General features: G+C 34.9%; 1 protein-coding gene across 8 annotated transcripts in view; it reads left to right on the top strand.

Annotated features, from left to right (window-relative positions):
- Positions 1–18,345, top strand: part of BCAS3 (BCAS3 microtubule associated cell migration factor) — a 592,158-nt gene that overhangs the window by 144,495 nt on the left and 429,318 nt on the right. For all 8 annotated transcript variants that reach the window (XM_059378918.1, XM_059378915.1, XM_059378916.1 and 5 more), the window contains exons 9-10: positions 2,224–2,300; positions 17,721–17,797. In XM_059378918.1, coding sequence (XP_059234901.1) covers positions 2,224–2,300; positions 17,721–17,797 — 154 coding nt within the window. The remainder of the gene's footprint in view (positions 1–2,223; positions 2,301–17,720; positions 17,798–18,345) is intronic.

Raw genomic sequence — 18,345 nt, 5'->3', positions numbered from 1 at the left:
AATTCAAGCAGAAAAATGAAATAGGGTAAAGAAAAGCTGTTCAGTGATAGGGTGCCATTTATAGTAGAGATCTAATTATTATGCATATTTATACTTCAAACTCAAAATTATAGGAAACAGAAATATTATTGCTGGGATAATGTAATTATCCAATGACACATCAAATTATTCAAAATCAGCATTATTGAGTGGGTGGATCTAGTGGGTAATATATTTAACCTGGGGAAAATATAATGAAAGCTCTTCTTCAAGTGTCCTTTGTGTTCTCACAAAATAGATTATGTACATATTTAGTCAAACAGAAACTTAAACACACTTTGGAAAGGGAGATTAAGTACAAATAAGATTTTTAGGTCACAATTTACCTGTACATTTGTATACAAATGTGTACAAATACACAAATATACTAGAAAACAAAAACGCAGTGCAGTTGAATTTTTAAAAATGTATTTCAGGCATTATTTTTTTGAACTGTTATAGTAAATCTGTACTTATTCCAAATACTTTGTTTCTGGATGATGCAGTTAGGTCAACTTTTCTTAAAACAGATATTTTTGTGTTTATTACTTTTAATTTTAACTGTGAAATAATGATCACATTTAATATTTCAACATACATAAATTACCATAAAATTGATGCAGTTAATCTTTTCATAGTCATCTGTGTGCTCATCATAGGTGATTAATGATGGTGAAACTTCTGAGTAGGAGTAAAAGCAGATAAAAGTGATTTATGAATATGAGATGTCATTAATGAAAAGTGATTATAAAATTCTCTGGAATTTTTTTTGATGTAGCAAAGGTTCATATTCGCCTTTTTTAAAAATGAAAAACCATTGAAGATATATGTTCCAACAAAAACACCTGTTGGTTTGGACACATTCTGTAATTTTAAAAAATTTAGAAGTTACATGAATTCAAATGTGGTAAAGGTTAGAGGTAAAGTTATCATGCGGATGTCAGGATACTGCTTAGGTTTTGCTCTATAAAATGTCAAATCTGATTCTCTGGTTAATTCTGCATTTGGTTTTGCAAATCAGTGATATGGCACAGTCTTTTAGATTTAGGAATATTCATGATAAATTAATCCGTCCTTATGGAAATGATTTTGTATGTTACTCTACTATGGGGAGGGGCTGCTTGATTATAAGAAAACATTTTTATCTCTGTTTGTCTCTGCATTTTCTTTCTTTTAAGTTTGTCACCTTTTTATTATGGATTCTCTAAGCCTTTTAACTGGGTCTGATGATTGGTTGGTTTCTTATGTTAAGTGCCATGACAGAATCATTTATTATCTGTTGTCAGCTGTGTTAAGGATTTTGTTCTGCATTAGCAAATGAACAAGATTAATAAAGCATCCATGTTAAAGACAACATTTTCTTTTTTCCCCACTCATCATTAACATCTGTTACTCAGATTTACTTCCCTCAAATTTGGAAAAATACCCTGAGCATGTTAAATATTTAACAATTGTAATCTTTTATTTGATTATTAAAATAACTTTGCAGTTTGGATCTTTATATTAGTGTTATGCAAAGAAAAATACTCAAAAACATAATTTATAAAGTAACCTCATCTGGGATGTATTTTAGGAATTTTGGTTATAAAATACTTTCTAACTCTTATTTTTCTATTTTTTTTTTTTTTTTTTTTTTTACAAATCTTGGGTTCTGGGGAAAGATATAGTTCATAGAGATTCTGATTAAATTTTAATATATTGAGTCAATCATAAATGACTCATTTATACTGAATAACAGTTGTCTGAGCTTGGGTTTCTTTCTTTCTTTTGCTCTTGCATTGGGAAATTCAGCAATCATTTTAAGTGACAGGTTACATAAATCCATTTTATGTTTAATTCCATGACTTTGAGCCCACACTGGAAAAACACTTTTAGTAAATAGCCAGCAGTTTATTGATTTCATACATTCCTAATGAAGATAGATTTATTTGATTTATAATGAATGAAAATAAAGTTTTATTTAGAAGAAAATAATGTTTTGAGCTGTAGTTTCTTCTGTGACTTTTCTTCTTCTAATCCTGTCTTTCTTGATTACAGTAAGGATTTTGTGGTTCTGTTTTTACATTTTAAGAGGCTGATGTTTCTTGACTAAATTGCATTAGTGGATACTTCTTTAAATCTAATGATTTAACTTATTTATGATTTAATTTACTGAATTTCACATTCTCATTTTTTGTTGTTTTTTTCCTCCCCCTCTAATTTTAGGATCCTCGTTGTAGTCTTACAGGAGAAAATTGCTGCCTTTGATAGCTGTACTTTCACAAAAAAATTTTTTGTCACAAGTATGTATCAACTTGGTTTATTTCTTATAATATGCTTTTGAGTTTATGCTATTTGATAGACTCAGCAAACTTATTGTAAACGTTACATTAGTATTTTGTGGTTAGTTTTAGTTGTTTCGATATTCCTGTGTTTTTGTGGATCTCTTACTACTCTCATTTTATGGTATGTATTTACAACCCACAACACATTTTTTTCCTCTTAGTGAGCAAGGCTTGTACTATGTTGCCTCAGTTTCTCCTTACATACTCTCCTTGAGTAATTTTGATTAATTTAGGTTCATGTAGCCATGCCATACTTTTGAAGCTGTTGTTAAATTATTTCATTAACATAATATTCTTGAAGAGATAACTGGATTATCATATATGAGGGATCTGAAACTTAGAGAAATGTGCCCGTCTCTTTCTTTTCTCCCTCCTTTTTTCTTCGTCTCCCACGACTTCCAGTACTATTTGAAAGTGCAGGAATCTGGAGCCGCATACATACTCACTGACTGGCTGATTGATGTTTTTTCTGAAAGGAATTGGTTCATGCAGTGGTAGGGAGGGGCTGGGAAGTCCCAAGTCTCTGGGGCGGGCCAAGAGGTGAAGGAGATTCCAGCAGGAATAGAGTTCAAATAAAGTCTGGAGTTAGAATTTTCTTTTTTTTGCTTCCTTCTGGAGCACATATACTAGAATTTTTTTTTTTTTCACTACACACTAGTAAAACAGTAGTTTTCATTCTTGTGTTTTAACTTCTTGAACTCTCCATCAAAGCTGTAAGCTGTTTTTTTCCGGAGTCTGATTATGCACGTGATGTAGAGATAGTTTTGTTGGATCAAATTTCAGTTTTTTTATAACTAGGCAATCCAACTCATATTGCTGTTGCTCTTGAAATACCACAACTATTTACATACTTATTCATTAGGTGTTTACCTGATACCTACTATATATTAAGCCCTGGGTAGTAGACATATCTTTTCTGATTAGAGGTCATGTTCCTGAGATAACTGATACATTATCATTTATAGGTAATTGCATACATTATATAAAATATATAACACATAATACAATAATTCATTATAATGCATAGTTTATAATTTGGTAGATTAGGAAGAATAATTATGAGAGTTTGTCTTAGCTTGCAATAGTCTCTGACAGATCTACAAAGATAGTAATGGAGATTATGTTCATTGAGATAATTTTTGTTTTCTCACAAACTCTAATGTCTACCATTCATATATTTAGCCCCTGGGACATTGAACTAGCCCAGCGTAGGATCTCATTAAATATTTCTTGAACGAGTGAGTGAGTACATTAATTCAGCTATCATTGATTTTATGGTAATCAGAAATTTATTTGTGGTTAATAATTATTAAATGTAGATCATTAGGGGCACCTGGGTGGCTCAGTGGGTTAAAGCCTCTGCTTTCAGCTCAGGTCATGATCCCAGGGTCCTGGGATCGCCCCGCATTGGGCTCTCTGCTTAGCGGGGAGCCAGCTTCCTCCTCTCTCTCTGCCTGCTTCTCTGCCTACTTGTGATCTGTCTGTCAAATAAATAAATAAAAATCTTTAAAAAAAAATGTAGATCATTAGCCAGGATCTTGTGTTTTCACATCTATATGTAAAAAAATTAAAAGGTTTTTGAGGAGCATATATTTGTTAATAACATCTTCATTCACAAATGTATTTTATATATAATATGGGCAGCTTTGGATATTACATGGCCTGTTTTAGTATATTCTTTTTATACAGTTCTTATGCATTAATATATTACACTGTATTTGTGTTACTCGTTATTATAATTAAAATAATTAGAGAAATAGAATGTATATGAGTAATCATGTATAAGTCTATTACCTCCATATTTGTGAGCTACAGAGCAGTGAATCAGGACAGAGTATGAATATTTCAGCCAGATTCAGATACCAGGTTTTCCTGAGCATTTATCTTACATTTTATCAGTGGTCTTCTGTACTTCATCATTAATCAACGATGTGTGTGTCTTGGCTTCTGCAAAGTCCAATATCTCATATTAATTTTACACTTAGAGTCTGTATTCCTTAGTAGCCGCTTTTTCCTTCTAAAATAAGGTCAGGAACCTAGACCTACTTTCTTTTTTATTTTTAAAATGTAATGATAGCTTTTGCTCCCTCAGCTGAGTGTAAAATTGGAGGAAAACATCCCAAATCATTACTTGTTAAGATAGTTTATTTAAGCGGCAGTATATGTTTTGAAATTTAAACCTTATTTAAACATTAGGCTGAAAGTAATATCGTATTTATCAGTAGATTTGTTTCTTTCTTTGTAATAAGTGTTGGGTATAAAATCAGTTATTATAGTAACTAAAGAGAAGTTAATATAATAGAAATCTTTATAGAGCATCTTTATGATGTTGGGTTTTTTTAGTAAATAAGTAAAAAATACAGATTTTCAGTAATTAAATACCCAGGATAAAATTTTAAAAGAAAAAATGAGCTTTATTATAAAGGAGCAATTTAAAATCTTTAGATTTAAATAAAAATGAAAATTCACATATAATTAATACAGTGTTATATTTGTCTCAGATACACAATGTAATAATACAACATTCCTATATATCACAATACTCATCACTAAAAGTGCATTCTTAATCTCCTTCACCTATTTTACCCACCCACCTCCCCCTCCCAGTTCATTCTCTGTATGTAAGTCTTTTTTTGGACTCTTTGGTCATTTGTTTTGTTTCTTAAAGTTCACATATGAGTGAAATCATATGATACTTGTTCTTCCCTGACTTGTTTCACTTAGCATAAAATCACTAGATTTATATATTGAATTTATAATTAGATTTGAAGGACACTGGCTTTTTAATATTTTTGATACACTAGAATGAGAATAGGCCTTTCAGAGTACTCTGTTTAATTAAGAAAATGGGCAAAATTATATGTGATAATAGTAACTTTTAAGCTTAGATGGTCTAATAAAATTTTCTATAAAATGATGTAGATCTACCTTATATCCTTAATTGTATACCTCTTACAAATAGGTGAAATATGTTTCTACTAACATGAGTGTCTGTTATTTAACAGGTAATGGGAAATGTATTTGTTTCATTTTTTCCTTAAAGTTTATATTTAAAGCCAGTTAGTTAACGCAGTGTAGTGTTAGTTTCAGATGTAGTATCTAATGATTCGTCACTTATATACAACACCCAGTGCTCATCACAAGTGCCCTTCTTTTTTTTTTTTTTTTAATTTTATTTATTTATTTGAGAGAGAGAGAGAGAGAGAGCATGAGAGGGAGAAGATCAGAGGGAGGAGCAGACTCCCCAGGGAGCTGGGAGCCCGATGTGGGACTCGAGGATCATGACCTGAGCCGAAGGCAGTCACTTAACCTACTGAGCCACCCAGGCGCCCACAAGTGCCCTTCTTAATACCCATTATCTATTTAACCCATTCCCTGATCACCTCCCTTCAAGTAACCATCCATTTGTTTTCTGGAGTTAAGAGTCTTTTTTCTGGTTTGCCCCCCACTGTATTCATCTGTTTTGTCTTTTAAATTCCATATGTGAGTGTTTGTCTTTCTCTTCATATGGTGTTTGTCTTTCTCTGGCTGATTGATTTCACTTAGCATAATACTATCTAGCTCCATCCATGCCATGCAAATGGCAAGATTTCATTCTTTTTGATGGCTGAGTAATATTCGTGTGTGTGTGTTCACACACACACACACACACACACACACACACACATCCTCTTTATCCATTCACCAATCAGTGGACATTAGGGCTCTTTTCATAATTTGGCTATTGTTGATAATACTGCTATAAACATTGGGGTGAATGTATCCCTTTGAATAAGGACCTACATGTAACAATTTATAAAAACCTATGATACTGTAGGCTATAAATGCAATTTGTCTTCTAAAATCTTTGTTTTTTGGGGCGCCTGGGTGGCTCAGTGGGTTAGGCCGCTGCCTTCGGCTCAGGTCATGATCCCAGGGTCCTGGGATCAAGCCCCGCATCGGGCTCTCTGCTCAGCAGGGAGCCTGCTTCCTCCTCTCTCTCTCTGCCTGCCTCTCTGCCTACTTGTAATCTCTCTCTGTCAAATAAATAAATAAATCTTAAAAAAAAAATATTTAAAATCTTTGTTTTTTGTACATTGACAATATTTGCCAATTTTGTGGAGGAGTATTTTGCAATTTGAGATTTTGCTATAGAAAGATTTGTTTGTAGAATGTTTTAACTTGGGCCTACTTACAGATTTTCTGTCTGACCTAAAAACTCAGATACATAAAACTCTTGAATCAATTGGCAGAATTGATATAGAAAGTGCCACATTGTCAAAATTAAGGAAATTTCATATACTCTTGGGATTTTACCGTAATTTCTCAATTAAATCATTTATAGTGGAAATAAGAATGAAAATGTTTTTAAGCAAAAGAAGAGTGACTAGAAAATGTATTCTTAGTTTTCACTCTTACTTGAAATTATGTGGTTCTTTCTTTTTTTTTTTTTTTTTGCTTTATTATTTATTTATTTATTTTAAAAATAATTTAAAAAATTTTTTACAAACATATAATGTATTCTTAGCCCCAGGGGTACAGGTCTGTGAATTGCCAGATTTACACACTTCACAGGAAATTATGCATTTCTTACAGAAAGATGAATTTTTAGTTACTTTAAAATAATTAAATGTATTTTTGATTTTTAATGATTTTTCTCTTTTTGATAAACATTTAGTGATATGGTGAAAATATTGTGTTTTATTAAACCATTAATGCCATACAAATACTATTTCATCTCCTGTGTATGTTGTTCAAGAATTTTTTTAAATTTTTATTTTGGGAAGTACATAATGTTATTTAAAGAACGTAGTGGTATAATGAACCACCATGTACTTACCTAGTTTCAACAATTATCAATTCATGAACAATCTTTTTCATTTGTACCTCTCCAGAGGTCATTTCCAAATTATCATATATAATTTATCATCTAAACTGAGGTCTTCCGATTTGAATAACTGCCATACTAATTTAATTCTGAACAAGTCTGGTCAACATGTGTACTGGAAATGTCCTGGGCCAATAGGGACATGAATCCTGTATATTTTTTACCATCCGATCTCCCAAGGTTTTTCACACACAAGGATCTTCTTTATCAGTATCCAATATCCTTGTTAACTATTTCTACAATTCCTTTTTCATGCTGCTTATGCTGCATTTACTTTGAACCCCATTCATTCTCATTTCTTTGCAGGTGCACTGTTGCTTTATTTTCCTGTCTGAATTGGCCTTTATACCAGCACCCTCCTTTCCCAGAATGTCTTAATCCTGCCTATCTTTCTTGGCTGAGTGTCTGTATTAGTTCTTATGTGAACTATTTCCTGACACCTTTGGCTTAAAGTAACCTTGCCTTCTTTTAAGTCCCCAAAGATAGCAGTTCTCAAATTCTGTTGGCAGAACAGTAGACCTTCAACATGCTGTGGGAATCAAGGTGCCCTGGTCACATATACTCAGGAAACGCTGCCTTCTGTTGGAGAATGGCAATGGTGACTAGCATTTTAACCTGCTTAAATTTATTTACTGCATTTATATATTTCTCTGATTTATTTGATTACAGACCTCTTTAATTACTCAACACCTTTTGGGAATGCTTTTATAACATGTAATTGTTGTCTCTGTTAAGACGCTTAACTTTCCATGTTACTGTATGCATTTTGTGTTTACTTGTTCTGTCTCTGCCACTAGGTAGTAATCTCCTTGAGAGCAAAGTTATCTAGCTTGATTTACATGAAGGAAGTAAGGGCCACATGGAAAGTATAATATATCCATATGTTCTAACTAACTTAAAAAATATTACTGATGTTTATTTTTGCTTCTTGTAAGAATAAAACTCAGTTTGCTAAAGATGGAAAACATTTATTACAAAGATTTTCTGGTTTCAAAGCATCAGTGGTCCTTTTCCAAGATGTTTAGTTAACCAAAATGGTTTAGAATGTACTGCAACTCTTTTAAAAGTCATCAGATGAGGAAGAGAATTATTAATATAGGATCAGTACTGATTTCCAGGAAAAGCGATATGTCGGACTGAGCTGGAAATTAATGGTGTTTCATGGATATTTAAAGAAGTGAATATATGTTTGGATATAAGAGTGAAGTTTCTCCTATATATTGTGTTGGAGTAAATCCAGAAAATCTGATATTTGAAAGTTACATGTTTGTAGTCATCATCTCTTGAGTATCTCTCCAGTACTTGGAGTGTTTCTCCTTTTGGGAATAGGAGCTTCTGTTTTATGAGTCTTTAGCAAGTACAAATTATTAGTGAAGTTTGATAAAAATGAATGGGAGAGTGAATCATTATTACTTTTTCTTAATGCCTTTGTACTTTCTTTTTAAGTTGATATCCTTTGGGACATCTTATTTATTTGAGAGAGAGAGAGAGCATGTGAGCACATGAGTAGGGGGAAGGGCAGAGGGAGAAGCAGACTCCCAGCTGATCAGGGAGCCTAATGTGGGGCTCAACGTGGGGCTTGATCCCAGGACCTGGGATCATGACCTGAGCCAAAGGCAGATGCTTACTTAACTGACTGGGCCACCCACGCACCACCTTTGGAACATCTTTGTCGTGTGGTCCTAAATGCTTCCCTTTGTATTGCTGGACCCACTGAATAGTTGAAATAAGTATTATTAGAATGTTGGGCTCTCATGGGGTGCCTGGGTGGCTCAGTGGATTAAGCCTCTGCCTTTGGCTCAGGTCATGATCCCAGGGTTCTGGCATTAAGCCCCGCATCGGGGCTCTCTGCTCAGCAGGGAGCCTGCTTCCCCCTCTCTCTCTGCCTGCCTCTCTGCATACCTGATCTCTTTATTTATTTATCAAATAAATAAATAAAATCTTAAAAAAAATATTAGGCTCTCTTGTATTCTGTGAATTGTTCATGATAAGAGATCTGGAATGATGCTTTACGAGTGTCACTTTAGTGCTTTATGAGTGACCTATAATTTTATTAGTAAGTCCTGGTCAAGTGGCTTGAGGCCCACAGAAGTGAATTTTTAGTAATCCCTGATCCATTAGGATTATCACCTCTTCTTTCATTGTAGTATTTGTAAAATGGCTGTCATGATTTGGGGATGCCATAGCATCTATTTAGTGTATATTTCATTAAATCTGAAATGAGTATTACTTAAAATGTTGAGAAATGGGGTAGTATAAAAGTACATTTCTAGGGATAAAAGATGGAAATAAGTGTAATAAACTGTGTATTAGAACCCAGCAATGTCTTTTGAGGATGTTTAGTATGGTCGTCAGAAGACAGGGTAGTATGTAGCCTTGGGAGAAGAGGGCTGGAAAGGTATATGAGAGAGGGCTTTTGGGATTCTGTAATGTCCTGGGGTTTTTGTTTTGTTTTGTTTTGGGTACTGCTTATGTATATATATGTTCATTTTGTTGATTCAGGTGCTTCTGGTTGTATATTTGAGTATATAGTTTACAGAGTTGAAAAAGCATCAACGGCAATGACAGCAACACATTTGTGATTTGTCTCCTCATGCTCTGAATACTGTCTGTTGTAGCATTCCACAACAGCTCTTCCCAACCTGTCCCTTTCATCTGTGAATACCCCAATCCATAGTACTTCTGTTAAGAAGTATCTCATTGTTAGTTACATATTATTTTACTTGACTGGAAAACCCTAGAGATTGGATTTATGTGAGTGATGTAGACTTGGTAAGATTGATGATATTTGGCAAAAATTTATATGAAGGAGTTTAGCTTTTTTGTTTCTGAGTTACAGCTTCACCTAAAGTGATTTACATCAACACATTGAACAAAATTTCACATAACCTGATATTTAAGATCAAAGAACAAATGAGCCATTTCCTAACTTGAAAGAAGCTTCTTTTTCTTTAATTGTAGCATCAACCCCCACCCACCTTTTCTTTACACAGACTGAAACTTTTAGCGGGTGGAACGAGTCATGTTTCTATGAATTTGGGCTGGCCCATGTGTATAAGCCAGTTTGCCTGGGGCGCTTAAAAGTTGGTGCAGAGGCAGTAGGCATACTGAGAGTAGCATTTGTTGTATGTAGCCTCTGTGCCTGTGCCGCGTAGTTTTTTTTCCAGTGATTAGTTTCTAATTCTTGAAGAATTAGGGCGAGAGTGCACGTAGAATGACAAATTCTCCACTTAATGAGGATATTGTTTTGATGGTGCAGGTATTTGATTTCTAAAGTAGCTTGAAAAGCTCTTGTATAATACAATTGTGAGTGCCTCAGTTATGTATGAATACAATGATGGGGCTGTAAAGTAAATAGAGACAGCTGTGTCCATCAGAGAAACCATCATGGGAATTTGTGCCAAAGGGTGGAAGGATCAGGTAAAGAGAGCTGATAGAGAACTGGAAAGGGAACGCAGCCAATATGATGAGAAAGGAGACACCTTTGTATTTGCCTGTATAGAAACGGTGGCCTTGAGCAGCTGTCTAATGTGGAAATTCAAAACCCATGTATGGTGAAGAAAACAAAAGACAAGGACTGATAGATGTCATTAGCAGTCATTTCCAGTGTGCTTAAATTCAAAGTTAGATATGAAGTCTCTGGAGAGACCAAAGGATTGTGCAGTAAGTAACTTTTTTCAGTGACCCCAGTTTTTAACTTTGAGGAGGAAAATTTATTCCTTACCATCCAATGCTATTTCTTACTGTTATTACGTGTATTCTTCATTTACGTTAATGATTAATAACAAGGATAAGAAGTTAAAGGATCTCAAACATGAAAAATTATTTTTATTTTTATTTTAAAATGTTTAAAAGCAATTTATAACATTTATTAGGAGAGATTGGCAGGTGAATGTGAGGTCTAAGCCCAGTCCAAGTTGAAGTCAAATCTATTCCTATTCTTTTGGGTTCCCATCTGTATATTGCCATAACGTTTTTCACAGCCTGGGCAGGCACTGGAACATGGTGGACACTTAATGAATGTGTATGCAATGAAATCACTTGTAATTTTCCTGTTCTCTCAACATAATTCCCTACCCATTGAACCTCACACTGGCTGTACTCTTAAATTCATGATATGCTTGGGGTGCCTGTGTGGCTCAGTTAGTTAAGTGTCCAACTCTTGATTTTGGCTTAGTTCATGATCTCAGGGTCATGAGATCAAGCCCCACATTGGATTCTGTGCTCAGTGGGCAGTCTGCTTGAGATTCTCTCTCTCCTTCTCCCTTTGCCCTTCCCCCATGCATACATGTTTTCTCTCTCTCTCTCAGATAAATGAATAATTCTTTAAAAAAATTCATGATATATTTATGTAAATGAAAAATGAAGCAAAAATAAATCAGAATGCTCATGGAATTTTAAAAGGATCATTAATCAGTTGTAAGATAGTCAAATAAATCCCTGAAGTGATATCTAATATTTTATGTGCTTCTATGTCTTTCTGAGGAGAGTGTTCATAGTTTTTTTCCTGGGCTGCATGGAATATGTGATCTTTTGTGACTGGTATCTTTTACTGCACATAGATAATTATAGTTCATCGATGTTGTAGAATCTGTCAGTTCTTCTTTAAAAAAAATATTTGGGGGATGCCTGGGTGGCTCAGTCAGCTGGGTGTCTGCCTTTGGCTCAGGTCATGATCCTGGGATCGAGTCCTGCATCAGGCTCCTTGCTCAGTGGGGAGCCTGCTTTTCCCTCTGTCTGCTGTTTCCCCTGCTTGTGCTCTCTCCTTCTCACTCTCTGACAAATATAATAAATAAAATATTAAAAAAAAACTAGAAATGTTAATAAGACTAAAGGACAAAGAAACAAATAATGAGTAAATACAACTACCAGAAATGTGGAGAAAGAAATCATAAGAGAAAATATATCTACAATACTGTTTTATAAAAAGCCTGTATAAGTGGATCTGTGTAGTTCAAACTCATGTTGTTCAAGGGTCAATATATTTTTAATTCTCTTGGGTGTAAGTATTTGTATGGACATATGTTTTCATTTCTCTGGAGTATGCACCTAGGAGTTGAATTGCTGAGTTATATGGCAATTCTATCCTTAACTATGGGAAGAGCTGCCAGGCAGAGGGACTGCATTTTACATTCCCACCTGCGGTGCATGAAAGTTCCAATTTCTCCACATTTCCACTATTGATTGTTACTACCTTCATTTAACTATACCCATCCTATTGATGTCTCATGAAATGGTATCTGATTATACCTTTGATCTGCGTTTTCTTGATGGCTAATGATATTGGGCATCTTTTCATGTGTTCATTCACTAACATATATCTTTTTTGTTTGAATTTATGAGTTATTTGTGTTTTCTTTCTTGAGTTGTAATAGTTATGTTTATATTTTGGATATAAGTCAGTTATCAGACATATGTTTTATAAAACTCCATTCTGTTTTTCCTCTTTCTTAGTGATGTCCTTTGAAGCACAAATGTTTGAGTTTTGATGAAGTCCAATTTATATATTTTCTTTTTTATTTTATTTTTATTTTTTTTTAAGATTTTATTTATTTATTTGACAGAGAGAGATCACAGTAGGCAGAGAGGCAGGCAGAGAAAGAGGAAGAGAAGCAGGCTCCCTGCTGAGCAGAGAGCCTGATGTGGGACTCGATCCCAGGACCCTGAGATCATGACCTGAGCCGAAGGCAGCAGCTTAACCCACTGAGCCACCCAGGTGCCCTATTTTCTTTTTTAAAAGATTTCATTTATTTGAGAGAGAAAGAGAAGTGGGGAGGGGTAGAGGGAGAAGGAGAAGCAGATTCCCCTCTGAACAGAAAGCTCCATGCTTTCAGTCCCAGGACCTTGGGATCATGACCTGAGCAAAAGGCTGCCACTTAACCCACTGAGCCACCCAGGAGCCCTTATAAGTTTTTTCTTTTATCACTTGTACTTTTGGTACCATAGCTAAGAAAGCATTCCTTTTTTTTTTTTTTTTAAAGATTTTATTTATTTATTTGGCAGAGAGAGATCAAGTAGGCAGAGCAGCAGGCAGAGAGGGAAGGGGAAAGAAAGCAGGCTCCCTGCTGAGCAGAGAGCCCAATGTGGGGCTTGATCCCAGGACCCTGAGATCATGACCTGAGCTGAAGGCAGAGGCTTAACCCACTGAGCCACCCAGGCGCCCCTTAAGAAAGCATTCCTTAATCTCAGAGTGTAAAGATTTACCACTATGTTTTGTTCCAAGAAGTTAATACTCTAACATTTTTGATAGTTTTAATACAAATACAATGTGCACATAAGCTGTCTATTCATTTTTTTGGCTGCATAGCCTGGCATTGGGATTGGTGACTCTGATGGCCAGCTGGGCTTCTCTTTCCATGGTGGCTTTGCGGTTCTTGGAGGAGACGTTGTGAGAAATCTCTGAACAGTAAGATTTGTTCCACGCGACATTGTGGAGTAGGAACTTCAGAAGCCACTGGGCAGTATGTCCTTTGTTTTCCTGTTGCTCCCGTTACCATCATTGGGCATCAAGATCTGGTCGTTGAATCTTCTGTGCACCCTGTTGTCAACGCCTCTGGATTTCCACCAGTCGAACTTAATTTTGACATATTGGTCTGACTGGTGTCAATGAACTGCTTGGTCCTTTTTTCAACAATCTTGGGCTTCTCCACAGGTCTCAGGGCGGCCATGATGTGAAGTAGAGGATGGCTGCCACCACTGCAGGCAGAGCGGAGGAAGAGAGTAGTACTTTTAACTTTTTCATTTAAGTCTTTGGTTTCATTTCGAGTTAATTTATGTGTGCAGTGTGAAGTCAGGGTTATATTCTTCGGGATATGAATATGCAGTTGACCCATCATCATTTGTTGAGAAGACTATTCTTCCCCATTGACTTGTTTTGCTATCCTTGTTGAGAGTCAGATGACCGTAAATGCAGATATCTGTTTTTGTAAAAAAAGTCTGTAATCTTTTGAGTTGTCTTCACCAGGAAAAATTAGGCATAGTGTGGCAGAGAGTAATTGAATCCTTTGTTTTTCAAAATAGGTTCAGGTCACTTCCTGACTAGGGACCAACCTTAAGGGAGGATCCCATCTAAAGTTGCATCACTGTCCTGTGCCTTTTGAAATATTTCTGAGAAATCCTTCATTTAGTGTGCTTTTCTTGGATCTTACCTTTATTTAAATTTGGAAATCTCAGTTAAAAAAAAATCCAGTTCTCTTGCTTTTTTCACAAACATTGTAAACATGTTAGTATTAGTTATAGTATTATAGAGATTTGGGTTTTTACCCCCCTTGTTTTCAAAGTTTAGCTGGAGGGAATGGTTAATTTTTAAAGGAGTCATTCTTGTAAAGTTGGGATAGTGCTGAGTGGCTGATGGTCTGCTGATTCCAGCTGTGAAATGTTTTTTGGAGAGTAGAAAAACAATTTGCTTCCATTCTAATACACTATAATTCTTGAGGTCCACTGAGTTTCTAAAAACAATGACTCAGAAAGTGAGATGAAGAATTGTGAACTACGTTTTTCCTTAGTATCTTCTAGTATTTGGAAAGGAGTGATATACTTACTAGGATCTATTGAGATGAGATGAATATCAGAATTGATTGAGAGTTTGATTATATGGACTTTAAAGTTTAGGAGATTAGCTGCCTCTAATGTAATGCTGCAGTTCACAAGTATTTATTTCTGTTTTTCATTTGGTTCTTTAAAAAAACATTTATTTGACAGAGAGATCACAAGCAGTTAGGCAGGCAGAGGGGGAGGGGGAAGCAGGCTCCCTGCTGAGCAGAGACCCCCCCGCCTCTCCCCCTGCCCCATGTGGGTCTCGATCCCAGGACCCTGAGATCGTGACCTGAGCTGAAGGCAGAGGCTTAACCCACTGAGTCACCCAGGTGCCCCCATTTGGTTCTTTTTTCATGACATATTAAAAGGGGGGAAATTAAAAAAAATATTTAAAAGGGGGAAGTTTTCTGTAGGCCATATTTATATTAATTTCTTCAGCTCTGAAAATATCTATGGAATGTGTATATGAATTAGGTTGCTCAGTGGGAGTGTAATAATGAAATCTGTGAAATACTGTAGAACATATGTCAAAGTGTATTATCTTTGTACTATTTAGTGTGCTTTGTCCTTTGTATGTATCTATAATATGTGTCCATAATGTGCATTCAGTGGATATAGTAATATCATAGTTACCTATAGGTCAGTTTTCCCAAAATCCAAAACATCCCCAACAGAACCCTTTAAACCCTGAAATAAAAGTTTTTTTAAAAGATGAGTAAAATATTAGAAAGCTCATACCTTGTATTTCACGTGACATACATATTTATTCTTAGGGCCATTATCTTTTTTAGAAGTTACCTTCTTTAAAAAGGAAAACTCAAAATAGGTAGTGATTGAAGGAGCTCAAATGAAAACTGTGTGTGATGGGTGTTAGGCGCAACTGATGAATCATTTAACCTTGTATCAAAATTAATGATGGACTGTATGTTGGCTAATTGAATTTAAATTAAATGCTGTAAGAAAAAAAGAACAGTTGCATTTCTCTACTATGGTATTATCTTAAAAACTAAAATTAAAATGTAGAAAAGCCAAAAAAAGAAAAAGAAAAGGAAAAAAAAGAAAAAACTACTGTGTGAGGGGCCCAATAATGGTGTGTGCTTTTTTAGTGCCCATGAACACCATGACACTAGCATTTTAGGATGACAATCACTGCTGCACACAGACTTTCTGAATCAGAAAGCATCTAATACATGTGTGTGTGTGTGTATGTTTTAAAGATTTTATTTATTCATTTGAACAAGAAAGTAGGAGCAGGGTGTTGGGCAGAGGGAGAAGGTGGAAAAGCGGAAGACTCCCCACTGAGCAGAGAGCCCGAAGTGGGGCTTGATCCCAGGACCTGAGATCATGACCTGAGCCAAAGGCTTAGATGCTTAATTGACTAAGCCACCTAGGTGCCCCAACATGTAATACATGTTTAAGAGAGATGCCTATTTTTTAAAAAATAGTTTAAAATGAAAGACTTGGCTTTTAGGTGAGCACACTAATTGAGTATTTGAAAAGCTTTTTTATGTAGATGACTTTTTGCCAGTGTCATATAAACATGCTTTGATTAATTTAGGTGCATTTCTTAATTTGTTCAAACATTTATTAAGCTGTGTTCAGGTATTATTCTACACAGTGGAATTTCAGCAGTGAACACAAATTCTTACATACCCCTCTAATCAAGTGGGCGAAAGACAAAATAAATTTAAAAATAATAATATATTAACAGAACATGTAAATTATTTTTATTATTGAAAGTAAATCTTAAAGTAGTTCATTATTGTTCTTTTTTTATTATTATTAAGTATGTTTTTGCATGAAACATGATCATACATTGATAACTCTGTTCCTCTTAAACTCAGTAACATACACTAGGACTTTCTGCTGGGTAGGGAATTATCAAGTGTGCAGTTTACATTTCAGGTGATGCTATTTTTTTGTGCTTATGCTCATATGATTCGTGTAATTTGGCTATTTTGCTAGTGGAAGTAAAGATTATTGTTATGGAATCTTGTCTGTCTCATGATTGTATAAATTTAGATTCTAACTTGGGACCTAAACTGTAAAGTAGAATACTTCAGTTTGATCCTCTAGTGTACCTTTTAGAGGAAAACATTTGTAAAAATGTTAAACAGATACTTGTGGAATGAGAAGCCAGAAGTTCTTTAAGTTAGGCTTTTTATGTTGTCATTAGACTCAAAGACCTTATTGGCCTGGCCAGGAGCAGAGAGGAGAGCCTCTAGGAGACAGACATCACTTACTTGACTGAATCATGTTGAGCCTTGTTTAGTAGAGTTCAGAAAGATGGTATTGGAGTTTCCATGCAGTGATGGTGTTCACTGTCACGACTACGTGATTTATTATTCTTTAAAGGAGAGAAGTACGAGACAGTCCTTCCTACTAGTTTGTTACTGGCTGGACTGAAAGTAGGAAAAAAGAAATTGAGTGCCTAATGTAAATACATAGGAGCGTGTAGTTTTCCATCATCTTTCTATGGAAGCACTCTTTGTGAATTTGCTTCATTGGTCCTTGCTTTAGTACTTGTTCTGTTTTTCTCTTCTGACTATTTTATCATATTCCCTTTTAGGTGTATGTCTTCATTATCTTTTGCCTTTAAATTTCTGAACCAATTGTATCCTTTCTCTTTCCTCTCTAAATACTGTTGCTTGACTTCCAAACTTTGTTTCCTTTTGTTCTTGTTCTTTCTTGTTCTAGGAATAACTGTATAAAATACCCAATTTTTGCTAAAAGTTATAACCAGTTCCTCCCAGATTTGTTTCTTATTGGAACAGCATCAAACCAAAAGGAAACTGTAGAAGGGAAAAAAATGAACTTCACTTAGCTATTAAAATAATGATTGGTTTTATGGGGATTTTTTGTGAGACTTGAAAAAATAAAACCATTTGGCTGTTTTGTTTTTATGGCATCAAAATATGATGTACCAAAAAAATTTATTAAGAAATATCTCAGTATTGCCATTTAAAATTTTTCAGGCTGCTATCCTTGTCCAGGGCCCAACATGAATCCTATTGCCCTTGGGAGCCGCTGGCTTGCTTATGCAGAAAACAAGGTAAGGCATGGCTCGTGTTTTGATTATTTGTAATGGAGCAAGTGTTGAAGAGTTTTCTAAAGGTGATCACCAACCAACAATGAATGTTTAACTTACTAGTTTGTTTTCTTTGGTTTGGTTTCGATTTTAATCAGGCACTCAGTAGTTATCCTATTTCCCTTATTGCTTAGGAACAGTATTTGGGCTCAACCTTAATTTTCTAACCTTAGTTTTCCATTAAACTTAGGCACAACATTGATATTACCTTAGTAGTTTCTGTGGAGCTAGAAATCAGGAGGCAGGGATGACTTTTGTTTTTATTGGTATATTGGGAACAGAGCCATAGAATAATTTAATTGACTTTATGTGTCTACAGCTAAATCTAAACAGGGGTTCAGCCATTTGTCTTAATAATTAAATCACAGGTGATCACATTTTGTTGAATTTTCCAGTTATTTATCAATTTCATTTATCTATTACAGTCATAATAGTAAATGAAGATATTATGTTATTACATGGAAGAATTTTTTTATGTCCAATTCAAAGCCAAAGACAAATTTGAATTTTTG

This window comes from Mustela nigripes, chromosome 16 (genome assembly GCF_022355385.1).
Source record: "Mustela nigripes isolate SB6536 chromosome 16, MUSNIG.SB6536, whole genome shotgun sequence".
NCBI lineage: Eukaryota > Metazoa > Chordata > Mammalia > Carnivora > Mustelidae > Mustela > Mustela nigripes.
Note: the sequence above shows the minus strand (reverse complement) of the source record. Positions and strands in the feature narration are given on the sequence as shown.